General features: G+C 41.9%; 1 protein-coding gene across 2 annotated transcripts in view; it reads right to left on the bottom strand.

Annotated features, from left to right (window-relative positions):
- Positions 1-22,230, bottom strand: part of Adck1 (aarF domain containing kinase 1) — an 88,502-nt gene that overhangs the window by 52,924 nt on the left and 13,348 nt on the right. For both annotated transcript variants that reach the window (XM_090344613.1, XM_090344614.1), the window contains 2 exons: positions 17,374-17,519; positions 14,924-15,007 (listed from right to left, as the gene is read on the bottom strand). In XM_090344613.1, coding sequence (XP_090200739.1) covers positions 14,924-15,007; positions 17,374-17,519 — 230 coding nt within the window. The remainder of the gene's footprint in view (positions 1-14,923; positions 15,008-17,373; positions 17,520-22,230) is intronic.

Below are 22,230 nucleotides of genomic sequence, written 5' to 3'. Positions count from 1 at the left end.
CAGGAAGACCTTGATTCAAATCTTGTTTTGCTATTTATTTATTGAACAAGCTTGGACTTGAGAATCTTAGCTTCCTTACAAGGAAAGGAGGGATCAAAATTTTACTCATCACTATAATACTTAAGTGAAATAGGTATTAAAAAGAGCTCAGCTCATGCTCTAACATATAAGCAGTGTTCAATAAATTAACAATAGGAGACAGAATGAAAAGCAAATCAATTTCCCTACAAAAGTTAAACTTAAGAAAAGCAGTCTTTCTACACCTGTAGGATCATTCATCCCTTAGACTCAGTTCAAGCTAATAAGGCTGAGCCATACGCTTTGAAAGGGTTGTTGTAGGTGGGGAAGGGGTACCAGTCATTGGATATGAATGAACTCAGGGCCTGGCTGCTGTCCCTCACCTATTTTGCTCAAGACTATGTTCTACCACTTGAGCCACAGCTACATTTCCGGCCCTTTTTTTTTTTTTTCCGCCAATCCTGGGCTTGAGCTCAGGGCCTGAGCACTGTCCTTGAACTTTCTCAAGGCTAAAACTCTACCATTTGAGCCTCAACACCACTTCTGGCTTTTTTCTATGCATGTGGTACCAAGGAATTGAAACCAGATCTTCATGCATGCTAGACAAGCACTGTACCACTAGGCCAAACTCCCAGCCCCACTTTGGTTTTTTTGTTGTTGTTGTTGTTGTTTGGGTTTTGTGGGGGAAGGCTTTTTGGGGAGTTAGGCAAGAATTAAGTATCTTATGAGAAAGTCCAGACTGGTTTCGAGCTGAGATTCCCCCCAGATCTCAGTTTCTTGAGTAGTTAGAATTGCAGGCAAGAGTCATCGGTGTTGGGCTTGAACCACAATCTTAAAGACAGAAACAACAGTTCCTTTTTCATGGGGTGTAATCTGAATTATAAATCTATCTCATACCAGTGTATAAGAACTAGCAATAGCATGTTACCTGAAACATAGAGCCTTTGGGTTCTCACCCCATCCCCAAACATCTGCCTGCTTCTTCAGCTATCCCAACACTAGAAACCCATTTGCACAGGACCTCCCTTCTGCCCCTGCCCAGTGCTCAGTGTCACTGGTTGGCTGGGTGCATTGCTATAACATATCTGCACTGAAAGCTTCGCATCTGCTTCCCGTTTCTATCAAAATACTACTGGTACCACTGGCACAGTCTCCAGCCTAGGTTGCAACTTCCTTTTTCCCTCCCAGCTCAGTAACTTGCTTTATGATTATCTCATTACCAATAACCTGGCTGTAATAAGTCTTAATCTGCCTTAGTATTAGATAAATTAGCCAGCTTTGCTTCTGGTTTGAGAAGGGAATAGAGAGAAGCTAGTGAGAACAATTCCATGCTGTTTCATTATTGATTTGGCTAGAGTAAAGGCCCAAGCAGGGCAACCTTTTCCTTGTGCCTGAGTCCCCACAAGCAGGACTCCTAGCCCTCAACCTGGGGGAAAGGTACCAATATCACACTGAATTAACGACTCCCATCAGAACTGGGAATTACTGCTGAGGTGAGGTGGCTCACGCCTGTAATCCTAGCTACTCAGGAGGCTGAGATCTGAGGATCTTGGGCAATAAAGTCTGTGAGACTCTTATCTCCAATTAACCATCAGAAGTGGTGCTGTGGCTCAGGGGGTAGAGCAGTAGCCTTGAGCTAAAGATCTCAGAAAAAGTACCCAGGCCCAGAGTTCAAGTCCTATGACCAATAAAAAAAAAAAAAGAACTCAGAATTACCTCCATTAAGATTCCAAAGTACTATAAGACAGACAGACATTCATGCCCCATACTAACCCCAGGAAGGAAAAGATGACTTGGAAAGAGACAGCAAGAGATCTTTGATGAATTATTCGATATGATTAAAATATGTCACATGAGTATATGGAAATGTAATAACAAAACTCATTACTTAGTACAATCAACTACCTTCCATCATTAAAAAAAGAAAAAAGCTGGTAAACCAACTGGGTACCAGTATCTTATGCTACTCAGGAGGCTGAGATCTGAAGGTCACTGTTCAAAGCCAGTCTAGGCAAGAAAATCTGTGAGATTCTTAATTCCAATGAATCATCAAAAAGCCAGAAGTAGAGCTGTGGCTTAAGAGGTAGAGCAACAGCCTTGAGCAAAAAAAAAAAAAATTATGAGTATGCAGGCCCTAAGTTCAAGTCCGAATATTGACACACAAATAAAAGATTATCTTTATATTGGGGCCAGGAGTTTGGCCTAGTGGTAGAGTGCTTGCCTAGCATGCACGAAGACCTGGGTTCGATTCCTCGGTACCATATACGTAGCAAAAAGCCAGAAGTGGTGCTGTGGCTCAAGTGGTAGAGTGCTAGCCTTGAGAAAATCCAGGGACAGTGTTCAAGCCCTGAGCCCAAGCCCAGGACTGGAAAAAAAAAGATTATCTTTATAGTTTTATTATGTTATCTTTAGTCAAAGAAGAAATTAAAAGGGAAATTAGAAATTATTTGGAACTAAGTTAAAAATGAAAATTTTCAACAGGAGTCAATAAAGAGGGAAGGAAAGAGAAGAAAAAGAGAAGAGGAGAAGAAAGGGCAGGAGAGAAAAGAGGATGAGTGGAGATAAGGGTGAAGATATGAGATGGAAGAAAAGGCAGAGGGAAATAGATAGGAATCGAGAAAGAGATGGCACCAAAAATTCATTGCATGAAAATAGCAATAAAATCAATAAGCCTCTAAGCAGACTGATTAGGACAGAGAGAGAGAGAGAGAGAGAGAGAGAGAGAGAGAGAGAGAGAGAGAGAGAGAGAGAGAGAGAGAATATTCACATTACCACTACAGTTATAAACATTAAAAGAATAATAAAGGTACAATTAACCACAATTCTTACCAGTAAATTTCATTCCTCAGATAAAATAAACACAGACTACTAACACACATAGATACACAAAGAACTCTTTGTGTTAAAGAAATTGAATCTGTAGTTAATTTTCCCACAAAAATAAAAGTCCAGGTCCAGATTGCATCACAGGAAGAAATAACTCTAACTTCAAAAAAAATCTTCTAAAAACTGAAGACAGAATCCTTCCCCACTCATGCTATGAGACTAATACTATACTAATATCAAAACTAAACAGCTTCTGTTTGGCTCACTCCTATAATCCCAACTACTCAGGAGGCTAAGATCTAGAAGACTTCAGCCAAAGGCCAGCCTAGGCAAAAAAAAAAAGTCTGCAAGAGTCTATCTTCAGCGGGTAGAAGTTTGGCCTAGAGGTGGAATGCTTGCCTAGCGTGCACGAAGCCCTGGGTTCAATTACTGAGTACCACATATACAGAAAAAGCCAGAAGTGGCACTATGGCTCAAGTTGCAAGGCGCTAGCCTTGAACAAAATGTGTCCAAGGACAGTACCCTAGCCCTGAGTTCAAGCCTCAGGACTGGTTTAAAAAAAAAGAGTCTCCAACATAACCAACAAAAAGTAGATCTGGAGGCATAGTTCAAGTAGTAGAGCAATAGTCAAGCAAGTAAGCAAAACCAAGAGCACAAAATCATTGTTTAAACCCCAATACCAGCACAGAAAGAAAGAGAAAATAAAACTAGGCAATTTTAAAAAGGGGGAGAAAACTACATCACTGTAAACATAGATACAAGATTATTTTTTTAACTAGAAAATCAGTAGGGTGCCAGTGACTCATCTCACACCTGTAATCATAGCTACTTGGGAGGCTGAGATCTGAGGATCATGGTTCAAAGCCAACCTAGAGACTATTTTTTTTTGCCAGTCCTGGGGCTTGAATTCAGGGCCTTGAGCACTGTCCGTGGGCTTTTTCAAGGTTAGCACTCTGCCACTTGATCAGTTGGTTTTTTTTTGGGGGGGGGGTTGCCAATCATGGGCTTGAACTCAAGGCTTGCGCACTCTCCTTAGACACTTTTTGCTCAAGGCTAGTGTTCTACCACTTGAGCCACAGCTCCACTTCTGGCTTTTGTGTATGTAGTACCAAGGAATCAAACCCAAGGTTTCATGCATGCTAGGTGAGTACTCTACCACTAGGCTACACTGCCAGCCCTGCTCTGCCACTTGAGCCACCGCACCACTTACGGTTTTTCTATGTATGTGGTACCAAAGAATCAAACCCGGGCCTTTGGGCATGCTAGGCAAGCACTCTACCACTAAGCCAAACTCCTGGCCCCTAATTTATTTATTTATTTATTTTTGCCAGTCCTGCGGCTTGAACTCAGGACCTTGGCATTGTCCTTGAGCTTTATCAAGGCTAACACTCTACCACTTGAGCCACAGCTCCACTTCTGGCTTTTTCCATGTATGTGGTATGGAGGAATCAAACCCAGGGCTTCATGCATGCTATATAGGTACTCTGCCACTAGGCCATGCTCCCAGCCCTGAGACTCTTATCTCCAGTAAACCACAAAAAAAATCTGCAAGTGGAGCTGTGGCTCAAGTGGTAAAGGCCCAGTCTTGAGCAAAAAAAGCTAAGGGACAGTGTGCAGTCCCTGAATTTAAGCCCCAGTATTGGTACAAAAGTAATAGAAGGAAAAAGAGAAGGAAGAGGAGGAGGAGGAAGAGGAGGAGGAGGAAGAGGAGGAGGGGGAAGGGGGAGGAGGAAGAAGAAAAAGAAGAACAACAACAACAGCAACAACAACAAATTGTTGCTGAAGTTGTTGATGCAGCTCTAGCTCTGTTGTCCTGACATCCCATTGCTCCATCAGCTCCTTGTGCCTCTTCTTAGTTCCAGCCATATACCTCTACATTCCTCCCTTTTTGATAACCACTAAGCTTTTTATCAGAAAAGACATAAATTTTAGTCTGATACAAATGGAGTCAAACATCCCACACACAGGCCTTTTTTTATTCAGTATAATTATGCTAACATTCACATGTAATTGCATATATCAATTGCTAATTCCTTTTTTCTTGCCGACTAGTATTCTACTGTATGAATGTACCACAATTTGTTCTGTGACCTACTTCTAGACATTAGAGTTGTTTCCAGTGTGGGAACAGAAATAAATGCTTTCATCTCTGTGGATAAATATATTCTAGAAATAGAAAAGTCAAACTGTATGGTAAGTGTAACTTTTTAAGAATTTGCCACATTTTTCCAAGGTGGTTGTGCCACTTTACATTGGAACAATGCCTGAAGGTTCTTCCTCCAAATAAATGGCATAAGTCCTTTCTAGCACTTTAGCCATTGCAATAGGTGTGAGGCAATATCTTATTACAGTACAAGTTTGCATTTTCCTAATGACTAGTAAAGTTAGCATCACATTATGAGCATACTTGCTATCTTGGTACCTTCTTATTTTCTTTCTTTTTTGTGTGTTTTGATACTAGGGCTTCAAGTCCAGGACTGAGCACAGTTTCTGGGCTTTTTGCTCAAGGGTAGCAAGCTAACACTAGAGCCACAACTCTACCTCCGACTTTTTGGTTGTTATTTGGAAACAAGAGTCTCATGAACTTTTCTGCTCAGGCTGGCTTCAAACCACAGTCCCCAGATCTCAGGCCTCTATAGCTAGGATTACAGATGTGTGTCACCAGCTCCCACCTCTCTTTATCTTCTTTGATGGAATGTCTGGTCAAATCTTTTGCCCATTTTGAAATCATTTTGTGTTGTTGTTGTTGTTGTTGTTATTCTTGTTGTTGTTGTTGTTGGCAGTCATGAGGCTTGATCTCAGAGCCTGGGCCCCATCCTTGAGCTCTTTTGCTCAAGGCTAGTTCTCTACCACTTTGAGCCACAGTGCCACTTCCAGTCTTGTGGTGGTGAACTGGAGATAAGAGTCTCACAGACTTTCATGCCTGGGCTAGCGTTGAACCACGATCCTCAGATCTGAGCCTCCTGAGTAGCTAGGATTACAAGTGTAAGTCACCAGTGCCCAGCTGGGTTGTTTTCTTATAACTGAGTTTGAGAAGTTGTTTTTTTTTAAAATATATATTCTATAAACAAGTATTCTTTTTTTTGTCAGTCATGGGACTTGAACTCTGGGCCTGAACACTGTCCCTGAGCTCTTCAGCTCAAGGCTACCATGCTGCCCTTTGAGCCACAGAACCCTTCTGCTTTCCTGATGATTAATTGGAGATAAGAGTCTCAGGGACTTTGTAGTGCCCAGGCTAGCTTTGAACCTCAATCCTTAGATCTCAGCCTCCTGAGTAACTAGGATTACAGGCATGAGCCACTGCACTTGGCTATAAACAAGTATTCTACTAACTTATTTGCAAATATTTTCTCCCCATGTATGGCTTGTCTTTCCATTCTCTAATAAAGTTGTCATAATCAAAACAGAGTCCAAGTCATTTGTATAAAACTCTGACAAAAAGCAGACACGAAGGAGGGCAGGAAGAAGTAGTTTCAGGTTAGAAACATGATCTACTTAAAATGAATCCTTTCTAGAAGGATAGAAGATAGTGGGATTTGAACTCCGAACCTTGCACTTGCTAGACAGGCATTCTGCCACGTAAGCCATACTCCCAGTCCTTTTCACTTTAGTTGTTTTTCAAACAGGGGTGGCCTGGACTATTTACATTTCCCAGAAATGACAAGCATTGAACCATCACACCAGCTTTTGTTTGCATGACATGGAGCTTGCAAACTCTTTGCCTGAGCTGACTTCAAACCACAGTCATCTTGAGCTTCACCTCCTGAATAGCTAGAATTATATATGTGAGCCATGGTATGGAACCGATTTTTATGTAGCATGTGAGGTAGGGATCAGAGTTCAGTTCTGCATTTGAATATCTAATTAAACAGCTGAACAGATAACAGAACTATCTTTGCATCTTTGTAAGAATTAATTGCCTCTACTTGTGTGGGTCTATTGCTGGACTCTATTTCATTGCTCAGTTTTGTCTACCTTAACATCAATCCCACACTGTTATGATCACTGTGTGATAATTCTCGAAATTGGGAAGTACAAATTTTCTAACTCTGACCTCCTCCTCCTCCTCCTCCTCCTCCTCCTCCTCCTCCTCTTCCTCCTCCTCCTCCTCCTCCTTCTTCTTCTTCTTCTTCTTCTTCTTCTTCCCAGTCTTGGGCTTAAGCTCAGGGCCTGAGCACTGTCCTTGGGCTTTTTCAAGACTAGAGCTCTACCACTTGAGCCACAGCACCACATCCGGCTTTTTCTACATATGTGGAATGGAGGAATCGAACCCAGGTCTTCATGCATGCTAGGGGAGAACTCTACCACTAGACCAAACTCCCGGCCCCGATCTTCTTTTTCAGTGTCATTCTCTAATAACCTTGGCATTCCCTCATGAATTTGAGAATCAATTGCCAATTTCTACAAGAGTTCTGCTGGGATTTTTATTAGGCTGATCATTGTATTAGCTAGCATTAATCATCACTGTGACCACAATATCCAACACAAACAACATAGGAGAGGGAGAAATGACTTGATTTGCGTTTTCAGAGAGTTTGGTCCCATCTCTTGGGCAGGGTAGCAGAAGGTGGAGGAATCTGCTCACTTCATGGCAGACAGGAAGCAGGGAAAGGGAAGGGACCTAGGATCCTGGCATAACCTTCAAAAGCACCTTCCAGTGACCTACTTCCTACAATCAGGCAAGAAGCTCCACCATCCCTCAATAATCTACTCATATTTTGAGCTCACTGTGGATTCAGAGCCATGCTTTATTGATCTCCTAGGCAACTCTTTATCTTACCAAGTTGACAATCAAAATTAATCATCCCAATATACTATGTGCAAGGCCCTAACCCATACACCATATACATACATTATCTGACTTAATTCTATAACCACCTATAGAATGGGTAAAATTATCTGCTATTTTGTAGATGAAAAAATTATTACTATAGCTAAGTAAATTGGAAGGTCAAAGAACTTGACCAGAGATACACAATTAGTGGGCAGAGCTAGGATTGGAACCCAGACTCTGAATCGAGGACCACAATGCTCTGTAGCCACAATGAAATGCTTCTAGAGTATCTGCAGGACCTGGTGGGTGTGGTTTAGGGATTAAGTATAGGTTTAACATGTGTAAGCTCTACCCCACCCAAAGAAAGAACCTTTGTATTTCAAAAGAAAAAGACTCAAGGAAATAAATCTGGTTCAAATCTGCCCATTTCTGGTTCTACTCATGCAATTCTGGACAAATCATTTCAGCTTCCTGAAATCTCAGTGGGCTCATTTGTAAACTGCAATGTTGAACAAAACCAGGAATAGCAAATGTGTGGTACATCTACCTCTCTACTACTCCATTACATGCCAGACATCACTAATCAACCATGAAAATCACTAGCCCAGATGAAGACTTTCTCCACCCTACACTCAAAACATCATTACTTAACAACTGCATTCCCAGACGTACATTGTCTCTAGGGTATCTTCTGACACCAAAAGCCTACAACTACATGACTGGGATTTTAAAAGATACTTTTCCTTATTTTAGCCCCAACTCGAAGTAGACAGCTGTTCCCACATCTCTTCCCTCTGTCATAGAGACATTATGCCACAATACAACATCAGATAGTTATCTGTACCTTCTCCCTGTCCACCATGAACCACTCTGAGACAATGTCAATCTGGGTCAAATCACAGTCTGGATCTGCTGTCAGTATGGTCCTGCTGAGCCCATGGAAGGGAAATCTAGGCTAAAGCTGCTAATAGGATGAAGGGCACAAGTTTCCCTGCATTGAGTACTGTGCTGCTAAAGGTTCTAGTCAGAAGGAAAACAGCCTTGTGACAGTGGCTCACACCTGTAATTCTAGCTACTCAGAAGGCTGAGATCTGAGGATAGTGGTCCCAAGTCACTTAGACAGAAAAGCCCATAAGACTTATCTCCAGTTAACCAAAAATGCTAGAAGTGGAGCCGTGGCTCAACAGGTAGAGCACCAGCCTTGAGAATAAAAGCTAAAAGACTGCACCTAAGCCCCATATCGGCATGCACACACACACACACACACACACACACACACACACACACACACACACGCACAAAGCCACTCCTTATTGTGGTAACATATGATTATAATAGACTAGTGAATCATCACAGAAGCTCCTTTGCCTCTCTTCTTACCAAAAAGGCAGAGTTCTATGAAATAGGTGAGGTTCCAAAGATAGGTTATGTTTCAGAGACAGCAATCCTAAAAGAAAGGTTATAAGGAGGGGCAGTTCTAGTAGCTGAGAAAGCCTAATGAATAAAACATCCTAAACAGCATGCAAAGAGACTTGCATTTTAATAGGAAACCAAATTTTAGGCCAAAGGAATTACTTTCTAATAGTGGAATTACAAGCATCAGCGATGACTTCGGGAGGTATTAAGCAAAGAAAGTTGTTCCAGCATCCCTGAAATTCTCACAAATGAGCCGGTGTGACTGTGCAAGCCCTCAACAAATAGCAAATAAGAAGCGCATTTAAGACCATAATAATATTATTACTGGCAACTTGAGCCTCCGCCGTGGGCCAATCCAGATCCATGTCTCAGGAGAGCCCAGAACATGTACTCTTGAGTCTGGAAAGCCTCCACTTGGGAATCTATTTGACAGCAAATCTGAAGAGAACCCTTCTTTCCATCTGCCCCTTAATCACACACATTGAGGAGATGCATAATTAATTTGTTCTCCACATTTGCTCTGTGGTTTGAAGAGTGAAGGCAGTTCTGGAATGGCAATTACAGACCCCCCCCCCCAAAACAGGGGGGCCCAAGCAGAATAATATACTCAGCCAACCCTGTTGCTCTTTCCTTCCCTTCCTTTTTCCTCTGTGCTTGCTTGCTCAGGCCACAGGCCTGCATGTAGAACTGGAAAGGACCTTTTCCATTTCCTCATGGCCTTGAGCTCTTAGATGCTGGTGAGAAGGACCAAAACATAAGCCCCTGAAAGATACAGGAAAGAAGCCATCACTCTTGAAAAGAAGACAAGATTAGACACAAAGCTTGGAAGCCCTGTGAAGATCAGCAGGATATCTGAGGAGTAACTGTCCATACAGTTGTCCCTACAGAGGGAAATGGATGAAAGCATGCTTGTTAATCTCATGAACTGTGGAAATAACATTGGGATTATTTAGAGAAATGTCAATGATTAGAGAGGCATACTGAATGACAGGTAAAATGCCATGACTTCTACAGTTCATTTTAAATGTCTTCAGCGACAGATGAACAAATAAACTGATTATGATGACATATGTCGTTTAGACCAAGGTGCCAGGCAGAGAGTTCATTATCCTCCCAGACCCTGCCAAACCCCAAGAATTCCAACAGAAGTGGAATATTCAGTTCTTGTAGAATGCTCCTGGAATCAGACAGGCTTTGAGGTCAGGATCACTGCAGAAAATTGTACAGCTTTGCATTACTCTGAAGGGCTTGGGCACACAGAAAGCTAAAAAGAAGACACTGGGTCCAATCCAGGGGACCAATCCTTAGATGACCTAACCAGAGCACATTATATGCAGCTCATGCTCCTAGGAAAATTATCACAAACTCTCAGAAAGCCAGTCACCAAGATAACAAGGATTCAATTTTCTACCACTATGCAGAATCCTCTCAGGCAAATATCCCATGATGAAAAAGGAAAACAGTGAATAGGACCTGGGGGACATAGCATATAAGAATGCACTGATTTTCCTCACCAGGTAGACTGACATTGCATGTGCAAAGGAACTGTAGCACAATTAGAGAGTTCCTGCTGCTCCAGAGGGGGCGTGGCTGAACAGAAAAATCTACCAAGTTGGAAAGTCAAGTCCAACAATCCATTTGCTCCAGCACCACATTCTGTAGTTCAGAATTTATCAGTAACAAGGCTGAGTCTCTGATCTCTACCTTGCAGAGTGCTGCATCTCCTGGGTTCTACTTCTCAGTCAAGAAAGGAAAAGGCATTAATTATTACCAACACACACACACACACACACACACACACACACACACACACACACACACACATCCCTTGCTGACCTGAAGCACCTATAGCACAGGTCCCAGTGGCCTGTTCAATAATCAGACTGTAAGGCCAGGTGACTGCAAGGTCAGGTGAAAGGTTTCATAGGTCAAAGTCAAGGCCAAGGACCTTTTACACCATGATTTTGGTTAAAGAAAAAAGAAAATTTCTCTCTGTCTCTCTCTCTGTCTCTGTCTCTGTCTCTGTCTCTCTCTGTCTCTCTCTTTCTGTCTCTGTCTCTCTCTGTGTATCTGTGTGTGTGTGTGTGTGTGTGTGTGTATGTCTCCCTCTCCTTTCTCCTTCCTCTACCTCCCCCTTTCCCTCTTCCTCTCCTCCCTCTCTGTAATCTCTTCCTCCCATTCCACTCCCTGACATACATTAGAAGCTGAAAAAAATGTTCAGTAACTAGTAAACTTTCTCAAGTTCTCCCTGAAGTCATAATAAAACTGTACCCCAGAATTTTCCCTGATTCTTACCTTGAGGTATAAAATCTGGCCTCAGGTCCCTTGATGACCTGCCCCTTCATTCTCCTGTACCCTATCCTCCAGTAGCATCAAAACAATCTGTGTTTTATGGAAAATCTCCAAAATCTCTGAACCTCAGCCAAAAATCATGTTATCCTCAGTGGTACATGTCTTGATCCAATATATCTTTCTAAATGAAGCCTCAATACCTTAACATATGAACCTCCCCTATCTAAGAAGTCACTCTGCTCTAAAAAGTCACCTGCCTCTGGAGTCTTGTAGATAGTAAGAAGCAGGTCTCACTGTCAGAGAAAGAAGTGAGATAAAGCAAAGGGAGAAAGCTAAACACTCTGGTGTTGGACTAGAACTGGAAATGTAAGTATAAACCCAGGGTTTGTTTGTTTTTTCAGCTATCTTTTGTTCATGTGGGCATGAGTTAGTATACGCATATATATCTACTCACTGGCTAGAAATGGCTCAACAACAATCAGTGATTCCATTTCTAAGGCCAGAAGAAAGGACTCCACCAAATTGCCTAAGAAACAAGGATAGGTTGAATCCCACACAAATCTCACCTGTTAATGTGTATAAAATAAGGCAACTAACTCACCAAAGAAAAATCATTGTTCCCACAATTCGAATGGCTTCAGAGCTACAAAATTAACAAATACCTGTATCACAACTCTTTGGCCAGAATCAACTCTGTCCTATCGCTGCCAGCCATTTGCTTATGCATCTACACCAGCAATGACTTCCTTCTGCAGCAAATCCCATCCATCTCAGATTATAATCATCCTGGACACTAGGAATCTGCTTGTCCAGAGTCCTCTCTCCCAAGATCCTCAGCTACCAAACTAAGTGCCTCAATGCCCCAGACTCACTTCTTCACAGCTGAATCACAGCTGAGTCACGCGGCCAACCTACCAATGCCAACCTTGAAAGTGCTTCTTGAGTCACTACCTGATGTGCTAGTCTCTGGAAACTGCAGATGCTAGCTTGACAGGTGAGATAGGATGGCTTTTTATTTTCCTTCACTCATTCCTTTATCAGTCATGATGACAAGAAGGGATAAGCACTCCAATGGAAGAAAACACTCATTTACTCATGCTTTTCCTTGCCAGCCAGATCCCTTTTCCCAGGCATAATTCCTGGGAACCAGACTGCACATCCCGTTATCTGGTGTGTCCAGCCATCATGAGCTGCCCTCCTGTCAAATGACAGCCTGTACGTTCCCTGCACATCCCCCAAAGCTGTCAGCTTCTCTGGGAGCCAAAGCACTACTGTCTTTCAGATAACTTACAAGTTAGCAGGCAATTAACTGTCTTTACAATACCCATCGGCCACCTGCTCTGCAGGTTCCCCAAGGCAGAGAGAGGCCTTTCCCCCAGTGTGGCTTAGACCTCTCTATAGAAGTCACACTGGTGGGGGCCAAGACTGTCCACATTGATTAGATGGAGAAAGGTGATAGAAGCATTACATCTCAGAAATAAGGACACGGAGATCCTTCAATTAAAAAAAAAAGACATATAACTATTATCTGTGACATAATGACTACCTCCAGGTAGGAAAATTAGGTACCTGAAGAACAAGGGTAAAAGAGTCATTTTGCCTGTTTCAAATATGTATTTTGAATTGTGTATCATTTGAATATATTTCCCATTAAATAACACTTTAAAGATGCAGTTATCCAAATGCTGAAAGTGGAAACTTCCACACAAGATGAATGATCTGGTTTCTTCACAAAAAAAATAGCTAAAAAATAAAAATAAAAATTGCCGGCACGGTGGTTCACGCCTGTAATCCTAGCTACTCAGGAGACTAAGATCTGAGGATCAAGGTTCAAAGCCAGTCCAGGTACAAAATGACCTAAGACTCTTATCTCCAATTAGCCTCTAAAAAATGGGAAGTGGAGCTTGGCTCAAGGGTAGAGTGGTAGCCTTGAACTGAAGAGCTCAGGGACAATGCCCAGGCCCAGGGGAAGGGTGGTAGACTTGAGCTGATGAGCTCAGGGACAGAACCCAGGCCAAGTTCAAGCCCCATGACCCACACAAAAAAATAATAGTAATAAATAAAATATCAAAAAATAAAAATAAAAAATTAATAGCCAGGCACTGACAGCTTATACCTATAATCTTAGCTACTCAGAGGCTGAGCTCTGACAATCATGGTTCAAAACCAGCCCAAACAAGAAAGTCTGTGAGACTCTTATCTCCAATACACTATTAAGAGTCAGAAATGGAACTGTGGCTTAAGTGGTAGAGCATTACCCTTGAGCAAAAGAAATTTAGGGACAGTACCCAGACCCTGAGTTAAGCCTCAGGACCAGCACCAAAAACAAAAATTAAGGAAATAAAGAATGGTAGAAAAAATGTAACAGATCTTAAATGTAATAGAGTTTTATAAATTTTTTAAAAGTCAGGTAATGTCAACCAAATATAATACATGTCCTTTGGTATGGATCCCGACTGGAACAAACTAACTACAAAAAAAAAAAAAAAAAGACTTTTGCCAGGAATTTGGCCTAGTGGTACAGTGCTTGCCTAGCATGCACAAAGACCCAAGTTCAATTCCTCAGTACCACATACATAGAAAAAGTTGGAAGCAGTGCTGTGGCTCATATGGTAGAGCTACAGTCTTGAGAAAACCCAAGGACAGTACTCAGGTCCTGAGCTCTAGCCCCAGAACTGGCAAAAATAAAAATAAAAAAAGACATTTAGATTTTGAAAACTTTAAATGAGAAAGTAGAGGTTATGAAGGAATTATTCATCATTAATGTATGATCATCACCATTTAGCGTTTATGCTTTTTTCAGTGGTTCTTATTTATTGGAGCTATTTGTTTACAGGGAAACAATATGTCTCCTCTTGTGGGTGGATGAAATTTCCACAATGAAAAGTTTATAAGGTTTTTAAACAAATTACTCCATAAGCAAAGGTAGCTGGAGAAAACACAAAGCAGAGGTGCCCAAGCTGAGTCCAGAGGATAAGGAGGAAAGCTCTTAGGGTGTTCCAGGTTGAGGAGCAAAGCCAGTAAGCAAAGGCCGACCACCTATCACCATGCCACCCCAAAGGTATCTATGCTTGACCTCAAGCTCAGCCTATATGCCACAAAAACGTCCTTTTGCTTGATCCCCCAAACAGCTAGTGTAACATCTACATCAACCACCCTGTTTCAGGTGAGGGGAGAAGGGAGGGCACATTGGGGTCCACTTCCCCTACAAGAGGTCCCCAAGGGACCTTAGAGTATAGGAAAGCAATTAACCTCTTCTAGTTGGCCTAATAAAGCTGTTTAAAAGTCTACTGAGTTATCTCAGAAACAGAGCTTCCATGCCTCTTGAGTTGTCCCCATACTTTCCCTCACCAAAACATACATGGCCTCCCCCAACAGCAGCTCCCAATAACTTCAGTACAGGGAACTCAGTTGAATGCAGATCTGGCAGCCCTAGTCACCGACACTAAAACACCTCCATGAAGGTGGAAGGGGTCCTCCAATCCCTTCCAAACCTGCTGGCCCCTATGTCAATACCACAGTGGGTATTCTGATGCCCACAGGAAGCTGGACAATCAGATGTGGCCCAGGCCCAGACAGATCTCTCTGGTCCCTTACCTCAGATCGAAGCTGCAAGTACTCCTCTGAGCCATATGGGACACTCCGCAGAGAGGTGAGGTAGTCATAGCTGATGACAGCTGTCTGTGAACCAAAGGAAGGAAAGTTTAGCACTCAGACATCACCCATGACTCCTCTGCCCAAGTCCCCAACATGGACTGCTGGGTCTTCAGAAGGAGCCAGTCCTACTCCTTCGATGTGCAGCCCCCAGCTCTTAACCTGGCTGACTTCTTTCTGCCATCCAGAGCTTAGCACAAATCCACCACTGCAGAGACCCCAAGATCCAGGAACTCTCAATTATTTATCCCAACTAACCACAACTCAACCTGGACTTGCTCATTTATTTCCTGGTCTATGGACCATCTGAATGTAAGATCTGTAAGCGCAAGAGCGAGTCCCTCCTGTCCATTATATTTATTGTAAAAGCCTAAGTTTTGATTCTGGATCCTCTGGTTTAAAACTCCTGGAGAAGATCTCTTGTCCTTATAGAATTCCAACAGTACTGACTCCAAGATATCTCAGGCATGAAGAAGTCTTGAGGATTATCTAAACCAAACCTTCCCTGGGACTCTACAAGTTAAGGAGCTTAGAAGATTTACATTAAAGAGTCTGTCTTTATCTGCACTGTCCAAAGCATAATTCCCTCCAACATATACTTATTGAACACCAATCATGAGCAGGATCTGCAAACCGAGCAGGGTACCAGGATGATCAGGTTCAAGCCCTTTAAAGAATGTGCATTTTAAAGCAAGGTATGATGAGGTATACCTGTAATTCCAGCTATTCAGATGCCAAAAGGCGGAAGGATTGTGGTCTGAAGTCAGCTGGACAAAAAACATAAGACTATCTGAAAAAGTAAACTAAAGCCAAAAAAGACCACAAGCATTGCTCAAGTAGTAAAGCATTTGCCTGGTAAACATGAGGCTCTGAGTTCTAAACCCACTACCAAAACCAAACCAAAACAAACAAACAAAAAAAAAACCTTATCTAGTGGCTGGTTTATAAAACACTGCTGATACTTTTCCCTTTACAGTCCTAAGGTTTCAAATCACTAACATTTCATTCAAAGCCTGCTTCCCCCAGAACACTCATGCCAACCACGCACCTGTATGTCTGCCCATATTAGCAGGTTTGTCAGGCGCATGGTGTAGAATGCTTTTTAACCCCTCATGTATGCACTCTGTGACCAAAGAGTTCTTGAAAGCTGGGTCAAGTGATACAGTTTCTTTCTACCCTCAAAGCACATAAAAACATTGGGACCAAAACAATCACTTGGTAAGCACTTGTAGATGGCTTTATATTCCATAGCCTATTTATCAGATTTGATCCTCTGACTCAGCCCACCCTGAGGTGAGTTCTATCATGGGCCCCTTCTCTGATAATGTTTAAGTACTGAAGAAAAAAATGAACAACAACCAAAATGAGATGCATCTATCTTGATGCATCTCCACATCAAGAGGAAGGGAGATGAGCTCCCCAGTGGCAGAGATACAGGGCACAGCAAGCATGAGGAACATGACACTCTAACCACCAATAAGGCCATTGTACAGCAATGTCTGGGAGAGCCTCTGTGAGCAAAGTTAAAATGGCATAATGACACCAGAACAATGTGGCTACTGACCCACTGAAGCAAACCTTGAACCTCCAAAGCAAAGCAAACCTCCAACTTTTTTTTTCCTAGTCATAGGACTTGAACTCAGGGCCTGAGCACTGTTCTCAGGCTTTTTATTTTCAAGACTAGAGCTCTACTACTTGAAATACAGCACCATTTCCAGCTTTTTTTTTTTTTTTGCCAGTCCCGGGCCTTGAACTCAGGGCCTGAACACTGTCCTTGGGCTTTCTCAAGGCTAGAGCTCTACCACTTGAGCCTCACCACCACTTCCGACTTTTTTTCTAAGTATGTGGTACCAAGGAATTGAACCCAGATCTTCGTGCGTGCTAGGCAAGCACTTTACCACTAGGCCACACTCCCAGCCCCAACTGTTATCAGTCTTAGGATCAAAAAGAATTCTCCACATTCAAGGCTCCACCTTTGAGACCTACATCAGAACATTCACACTAGCTCACCGAAGCATGATCTAGTTTAATCAGCCATATCTCTTTTCTACCAAGTCTCCTTTCCTAAGCATTGCTAAGGAGCCCCACCTACTTAAGTCATCAATAAAATTAGGACACACACAGCCAACAGTGTAAAGGCTGCAGAGCACAGGCCTCCCAAGACAACATTCTGTTTAGCTGCAGGACAGAAGAACTTGAGTGTATAGGAGGAAAGGGATGAGGGATGTGAGCATGCGTTGACATCCGTGTCAAATGCAGCTGTGTAGAAGAGCTTGAGCATGTTCAAGGGCACACATGTACCTCTACTTAGGTGGTAGGAGCAAATCCACCTACAAGTAGTACTATATTAGAACCATAGTTCCCCTAATACCCCAAAAAAGAGAAAAACCTACCGTAGCAACTGCTCTGCCCACTCTGATGGCGCCAAAGTCACTAGGGTCCAAATACTTGTTGCTGTAGAAGTAAACACCAGAGGCACCAAGAGCAGCACTGGTCCATGAAGCAAGTTTGACAGCCTTTCTGGCCATGTCCCCAGACCCTACAGTAGAAAGAGAAATTGAGAAAGGTTAGTAGTTAATCCTGGATTCAAATCCTGTCTCTGCCATTTTCTCCATCTCATTGGGCCTTGGTTCCTTCATTTATAAAATAGGATTACACCTATTGAAAAATAACTGGGATGAATTGAGATTATAAAAAAAAAATGTTGACCATAAGCCAGGCGTGGTGGATCACACCTGTAATCCTAGCTACTCAGGAGGCTGAGATCTGAGGATCAGGTTCAAAGCCAGTCTGGGCACAAAAGGACCTGAGACTCTTGTCTCCAATTAACCTCTAGAAAATGGGAAGTGGGGCGTGGCTCAAGGGTAGGGTGGTAGCCTTGAGCTGAAGAGCTCAGGGACAGCACCCAGGCCGAGTTCAAACCCCATGACCCCCCACCCCCCCCAAAAAAAATGTTGACCATAGTACATGGCACCAGTCAGCTCTCAAAGTCCTTCTTTTGACAGTGTAAGGTACTATTCCAGATACAGGGGGAGACTGAAGAAAACAAAGTCCTTGCCCACATACACCTTACATTCCAGAGATAACAATGATAAACAAAAAGACACATGAGCAGAGCAATGGTGGCTCACACCTATAATCCTAGATACTCAAGAGGCTGAGCTCTGAAGATCGGGATTCAAAGCTAGTCCAGGGCAGGCAAGTATGAGACTCTTATTTCCAATTAACCATCAGAAAACTGGAAATGTATCTATGACTCAAAATGGTAAAACATTAGCCTTGAGCAAAAGAGTTCAGTGACAGGGCCCTGAGTTCAAGCCCCACAACCAATAGTAAATAAATATATAAAAATACATGATATACTACCATATCAGAGTTGCTATGAAATGCCAATAAGACACACCTACAACCTCTGGTCTTGGGGGGGGGAAGAGCCAAAAATATACACTGGAGAAAAGATAGCCTCTATCACAATAGCTCAAAAGCTATGAACATATGGTCATATACGATGAGACTAAGCAACATGAACTTTAGGATATGGAAATAAGAGGTTTATCCTTGTGATTGTTCTTAATGAACTATGTGAAATTATTTCTTTTCTTTTTTTTTTCCTTATGGTTTATCTCTTCTTGTTACTGTATCTGACTTTGTTAGCTGGTATATTATATACACATTGATTTGTTTATTTGAAATAGGGAATGGAAGGGAGAAAACAAAATGATTGGGAGAGGTTAAGGAGAGGGAAAGGGGGGCAAAAACAGAGAAGGGGTGTCAATGTTTGAGAAGTAATGTACCCACTACCTGATGAATGCAACTGTAACCCCTCTATACATTACCCCCATAATAAATACATCTTACAAAAAAGACAGAAAAGAAAGCCTCTTCAAAACTGGCTATCTACATGCAGGAGATGGAAATTAGACTCTTAGTTCTCACCCTTTATAAAAATCAACACTAAGTGAACAAATATCTACATATAACTTCTACTACAAGAAAACTCCGGAAGATACATGCACAGGTAATTATTTTCAGATTAGGACTTCAACTGCCCAGAAAGTAAGAGCAAGAATAGACAAATGGGCCTACATAAAATTAAAAATGTTTCTGAAAAAAACAAAGCCATTATACCTGTAATCCTAGCAACTTCGGAGGTTGAGATAAAAGGGCTGTGGTTTAGAACCAGTATGGGCAGAAAAGTTCATGAGACTCTTCTCAAATTAACCCAAAAAAAGCCAGAAGTGCAGTTTTGACTCAAGTGATAGAGCACTAAACCTTGAGCACAAAAGCTCAGGGAGAGTGCACAGGCCCTCAAGACCAGCACAAAATAAAATATCTAGTTTGACTTAGCCCTCATAGCCACAGGGTAGTTTTCATTTTCTAAATGTTCACAAAGTATATTTCTTCCCATTCTTTCAATTTACCTTTTATAGCTTTCTCTAAATAGCATACAACTGATCTTTATGTTTGTGCTTAACTTATGAATTTATATTTAAATTTACCATTTTTCCATGTTCCCTATTTGTTGTTTCTCTCTCTCGCTCTCTCGCTCTGTCTCTCCCTCCCTCCCTCCCTCTCTATTACAGTACTGGAAATTGAACTCAGAGGCTCATACTTGAGCCACACCCAAATCCTTTTTCATATTTCTTGTTCCTGGACTCAGCACTTTTCCAAATATGCTTATTCTTTCCTTTGTATTCTTCTTTTCCTACCCAGTGTTTATAATGAATGCTCAGAGGAATGTCTGAAAGCACATCAGCCTTGGTGCCATTTCAAAATCACCACGTGCAATACAATACCCATCAATATCCCAACTTGTCTTTAAATGAAATAGAAGAAGCAATCCAAAATTTCATATGGAATAATTAAAGACCCTGAATAGCAAAGCCAATCCTTAACAGGAAGAACAGTGCAGGAGGAATATCAATACCAAACTTTAAACTCTACTACAAAGCCATAATAAACAGCTTGGTACTGGCACATGAACAGGCCTGAGGACCAATGGAATAGAACTGAAGATCCAGAAATGAGTTCATAGACCTATAGCCACCTCAGGCAACCCCCCCCCCAAAAAAGCATGGCTTACCTAATTTGTAATAACTAGAACATGTCTATGATATTCTTAACAGGGGATCTCAATAGCCAAATTGCTAAGTGCATAGGACCATATATAATGAAGTGTATCAACATGAACTCCAAGAAATGAAATAAGAAGTTCTTATATGTCCTGTATGCAGTTATTTCTATTTTTGTTTTCTGTTTTAGGTTTCTGTACCCGTTGTCTTGTATCTAAGTTCATCCACTCTGTGGAAGGGAAAGAGAATCACAGAAACAACAGTACAAAGGATGAGCTAATGCAGCGATGACGCTCATGAGACATGATAGGAAATGAGCTATATAACCTGGGGGAGGGGAAATAGGGAGTGGTAAGTGGGAGAAAATGGGGGAGAGGGTAAAAGTGTTTAAAAAGAAATGTATGGTTATTTGAAATTGGATAGGGAAGGGGGGAAAACAAGATGAGGGGTGAGGGTGGAGGGGAGGGAAATGGGGACCAAGACATGAGAAAGGGTATCAATGTATGTCAATTAATGCACTTTCTATCTGGCAAATATAATGTAACCCTTCTATTAATTACAATAAAAAATATATGAAAAAAAGAAATGTATTCATTACCCTCCTTGTGTAACTGTAACCTCCCTGTTTATCACCTTTACAATAAAGATTTTCTTTAATATTTTGGAAAACAATTTTTAAAAAATCACCATGGATGGGGTCTACCCTGTGCTGGTCCACCAAGTCCAGAAAAGAGAAGAGTCGAGGGACACTTGGGAATCTGTGTTCTAGTAAGATAATAAGTGGGCTGGGGGTTTGGACTAGTGGTAGATTGCTTGCCTAGTATGCACGAAGACCTGGGTTGGATTCCTTGGTACCACATACATAGAAAAAAAAAGCCAGAAGTGGTGCTGTGGCTCAAGTGGTAGAGCTCTAGCTTTGAGGAAAGTCAGTGCCTAGACTCTGAGTTCAGTCCCCAGTACTGAAGGGAAAAAAAAGGATTATAAGTGACTTTTACTCAAGCTCACATTTGTAAATCATTCCTCTAAATATTTTCTTTTTAATAGATGCCTCAAGTGTTCACATTTATCCTTGAAAAAAGCAGGTTTCCCCTTCTTTGGCCCAGGTGACTGCATTCATTACCCAAAATAATTATAATCATTTCTAGCCTAACTGTGTCATGGAATATGATTTGGCCATTAAAAAAAAAAAATCCTGTGCTGAGAATGTGGCTCAGTGGTAGAGCGCTTGCTTAGCATGCATGAAGCCCTGGGTTCCATTCCTTAGTACCATATAAGCAGAAAAAAAAAAGTGGTTCTGTGGCTCAAGTGGTAGAGTGTTAGCCTTGAGTACAGAGAGGCTCAGGGGCAGCACCCATGAGTTCAAGCCCAAGGACTGGAAAAAAAAATCCTGCCATTTGCAGCAATATAGATGTATCTGAAAGATAGAGTCAAATTCAGAGAAGCTGGGGCTGGAATGTTGGTTACTAAGGGTGAGATGAAATGGAGAGGCATTAGTCAAACAGTAGAAAGTTCTGGTTGAGAGAGAAGTTCTAGGGATAAGGTAGTGACTATACTTGATGAAATAGCAGAAATTAGCTAAGTTGAAATTAGCTCATCACACATGAGGTGCTGACATGACGGTTGGTTTGGCTGGAGCAATCTTTGCTCCTGGTGCACAAACACAATCATCCCTTTTCATACTTACAATGGCAGCTCGATAAAGACAGCAAAGAAAGTAAGTTACAATCTTGCTTTAGTTCTTTCTTTTCTTCACATTACTCTTTATTTTAGGAAGGCCTCTCTATTCCCATTTCATTTGGCCAACATTTTAGTAATCCTTCCAAGCGAGAGTAGGAGGTAAGAACTTATACTCTGGCACCCTTGAGCCTACAGGGTTTCTTACAAACTTAGAGTCCCTTGGGCAAACTACTAACTCTCTCTCTAAATCTCTCCACGCCTTCTGATCTTTCCCATCAAGTAAGTCACTAACAGTGGTATCTACCTGACAAGATAGTGGTCAATGAGATAAGCCAAGTAAAATGTCCAGCAGGGTGCCATCTACATAGCTACTCTAGGATCTTTTCCCTTGTCCCTCCTTTTTTAAAATTATCCTCATTATTTTCTCCTCCAATAATAGGTTTTAGCATAGGACCTACCCCTGCCTCCCTGTTAGTTCCCAGAGGATTTCAACACACACCC

The sequence above is a fragment of the Megascapheus bottae genome, chromosome 14 (assembly GCF_031878675.1).
Source record: "Megascapheus bottae isolate mThoBot1 chromosome 14, mThoBot2.hap1, whole genome shotgun sequence".
Taxonomy (NCBI): Eukaryota; Metazoa; Chordata; class Mammalia; order Rodentia; family Geomyidae; genus Megascapheus; species Megascapheus bottae.
Note: the sequence above shows the minus strand (reverse complement) of the source record. Positions and strands in the feature narration are given on the sequence as shown.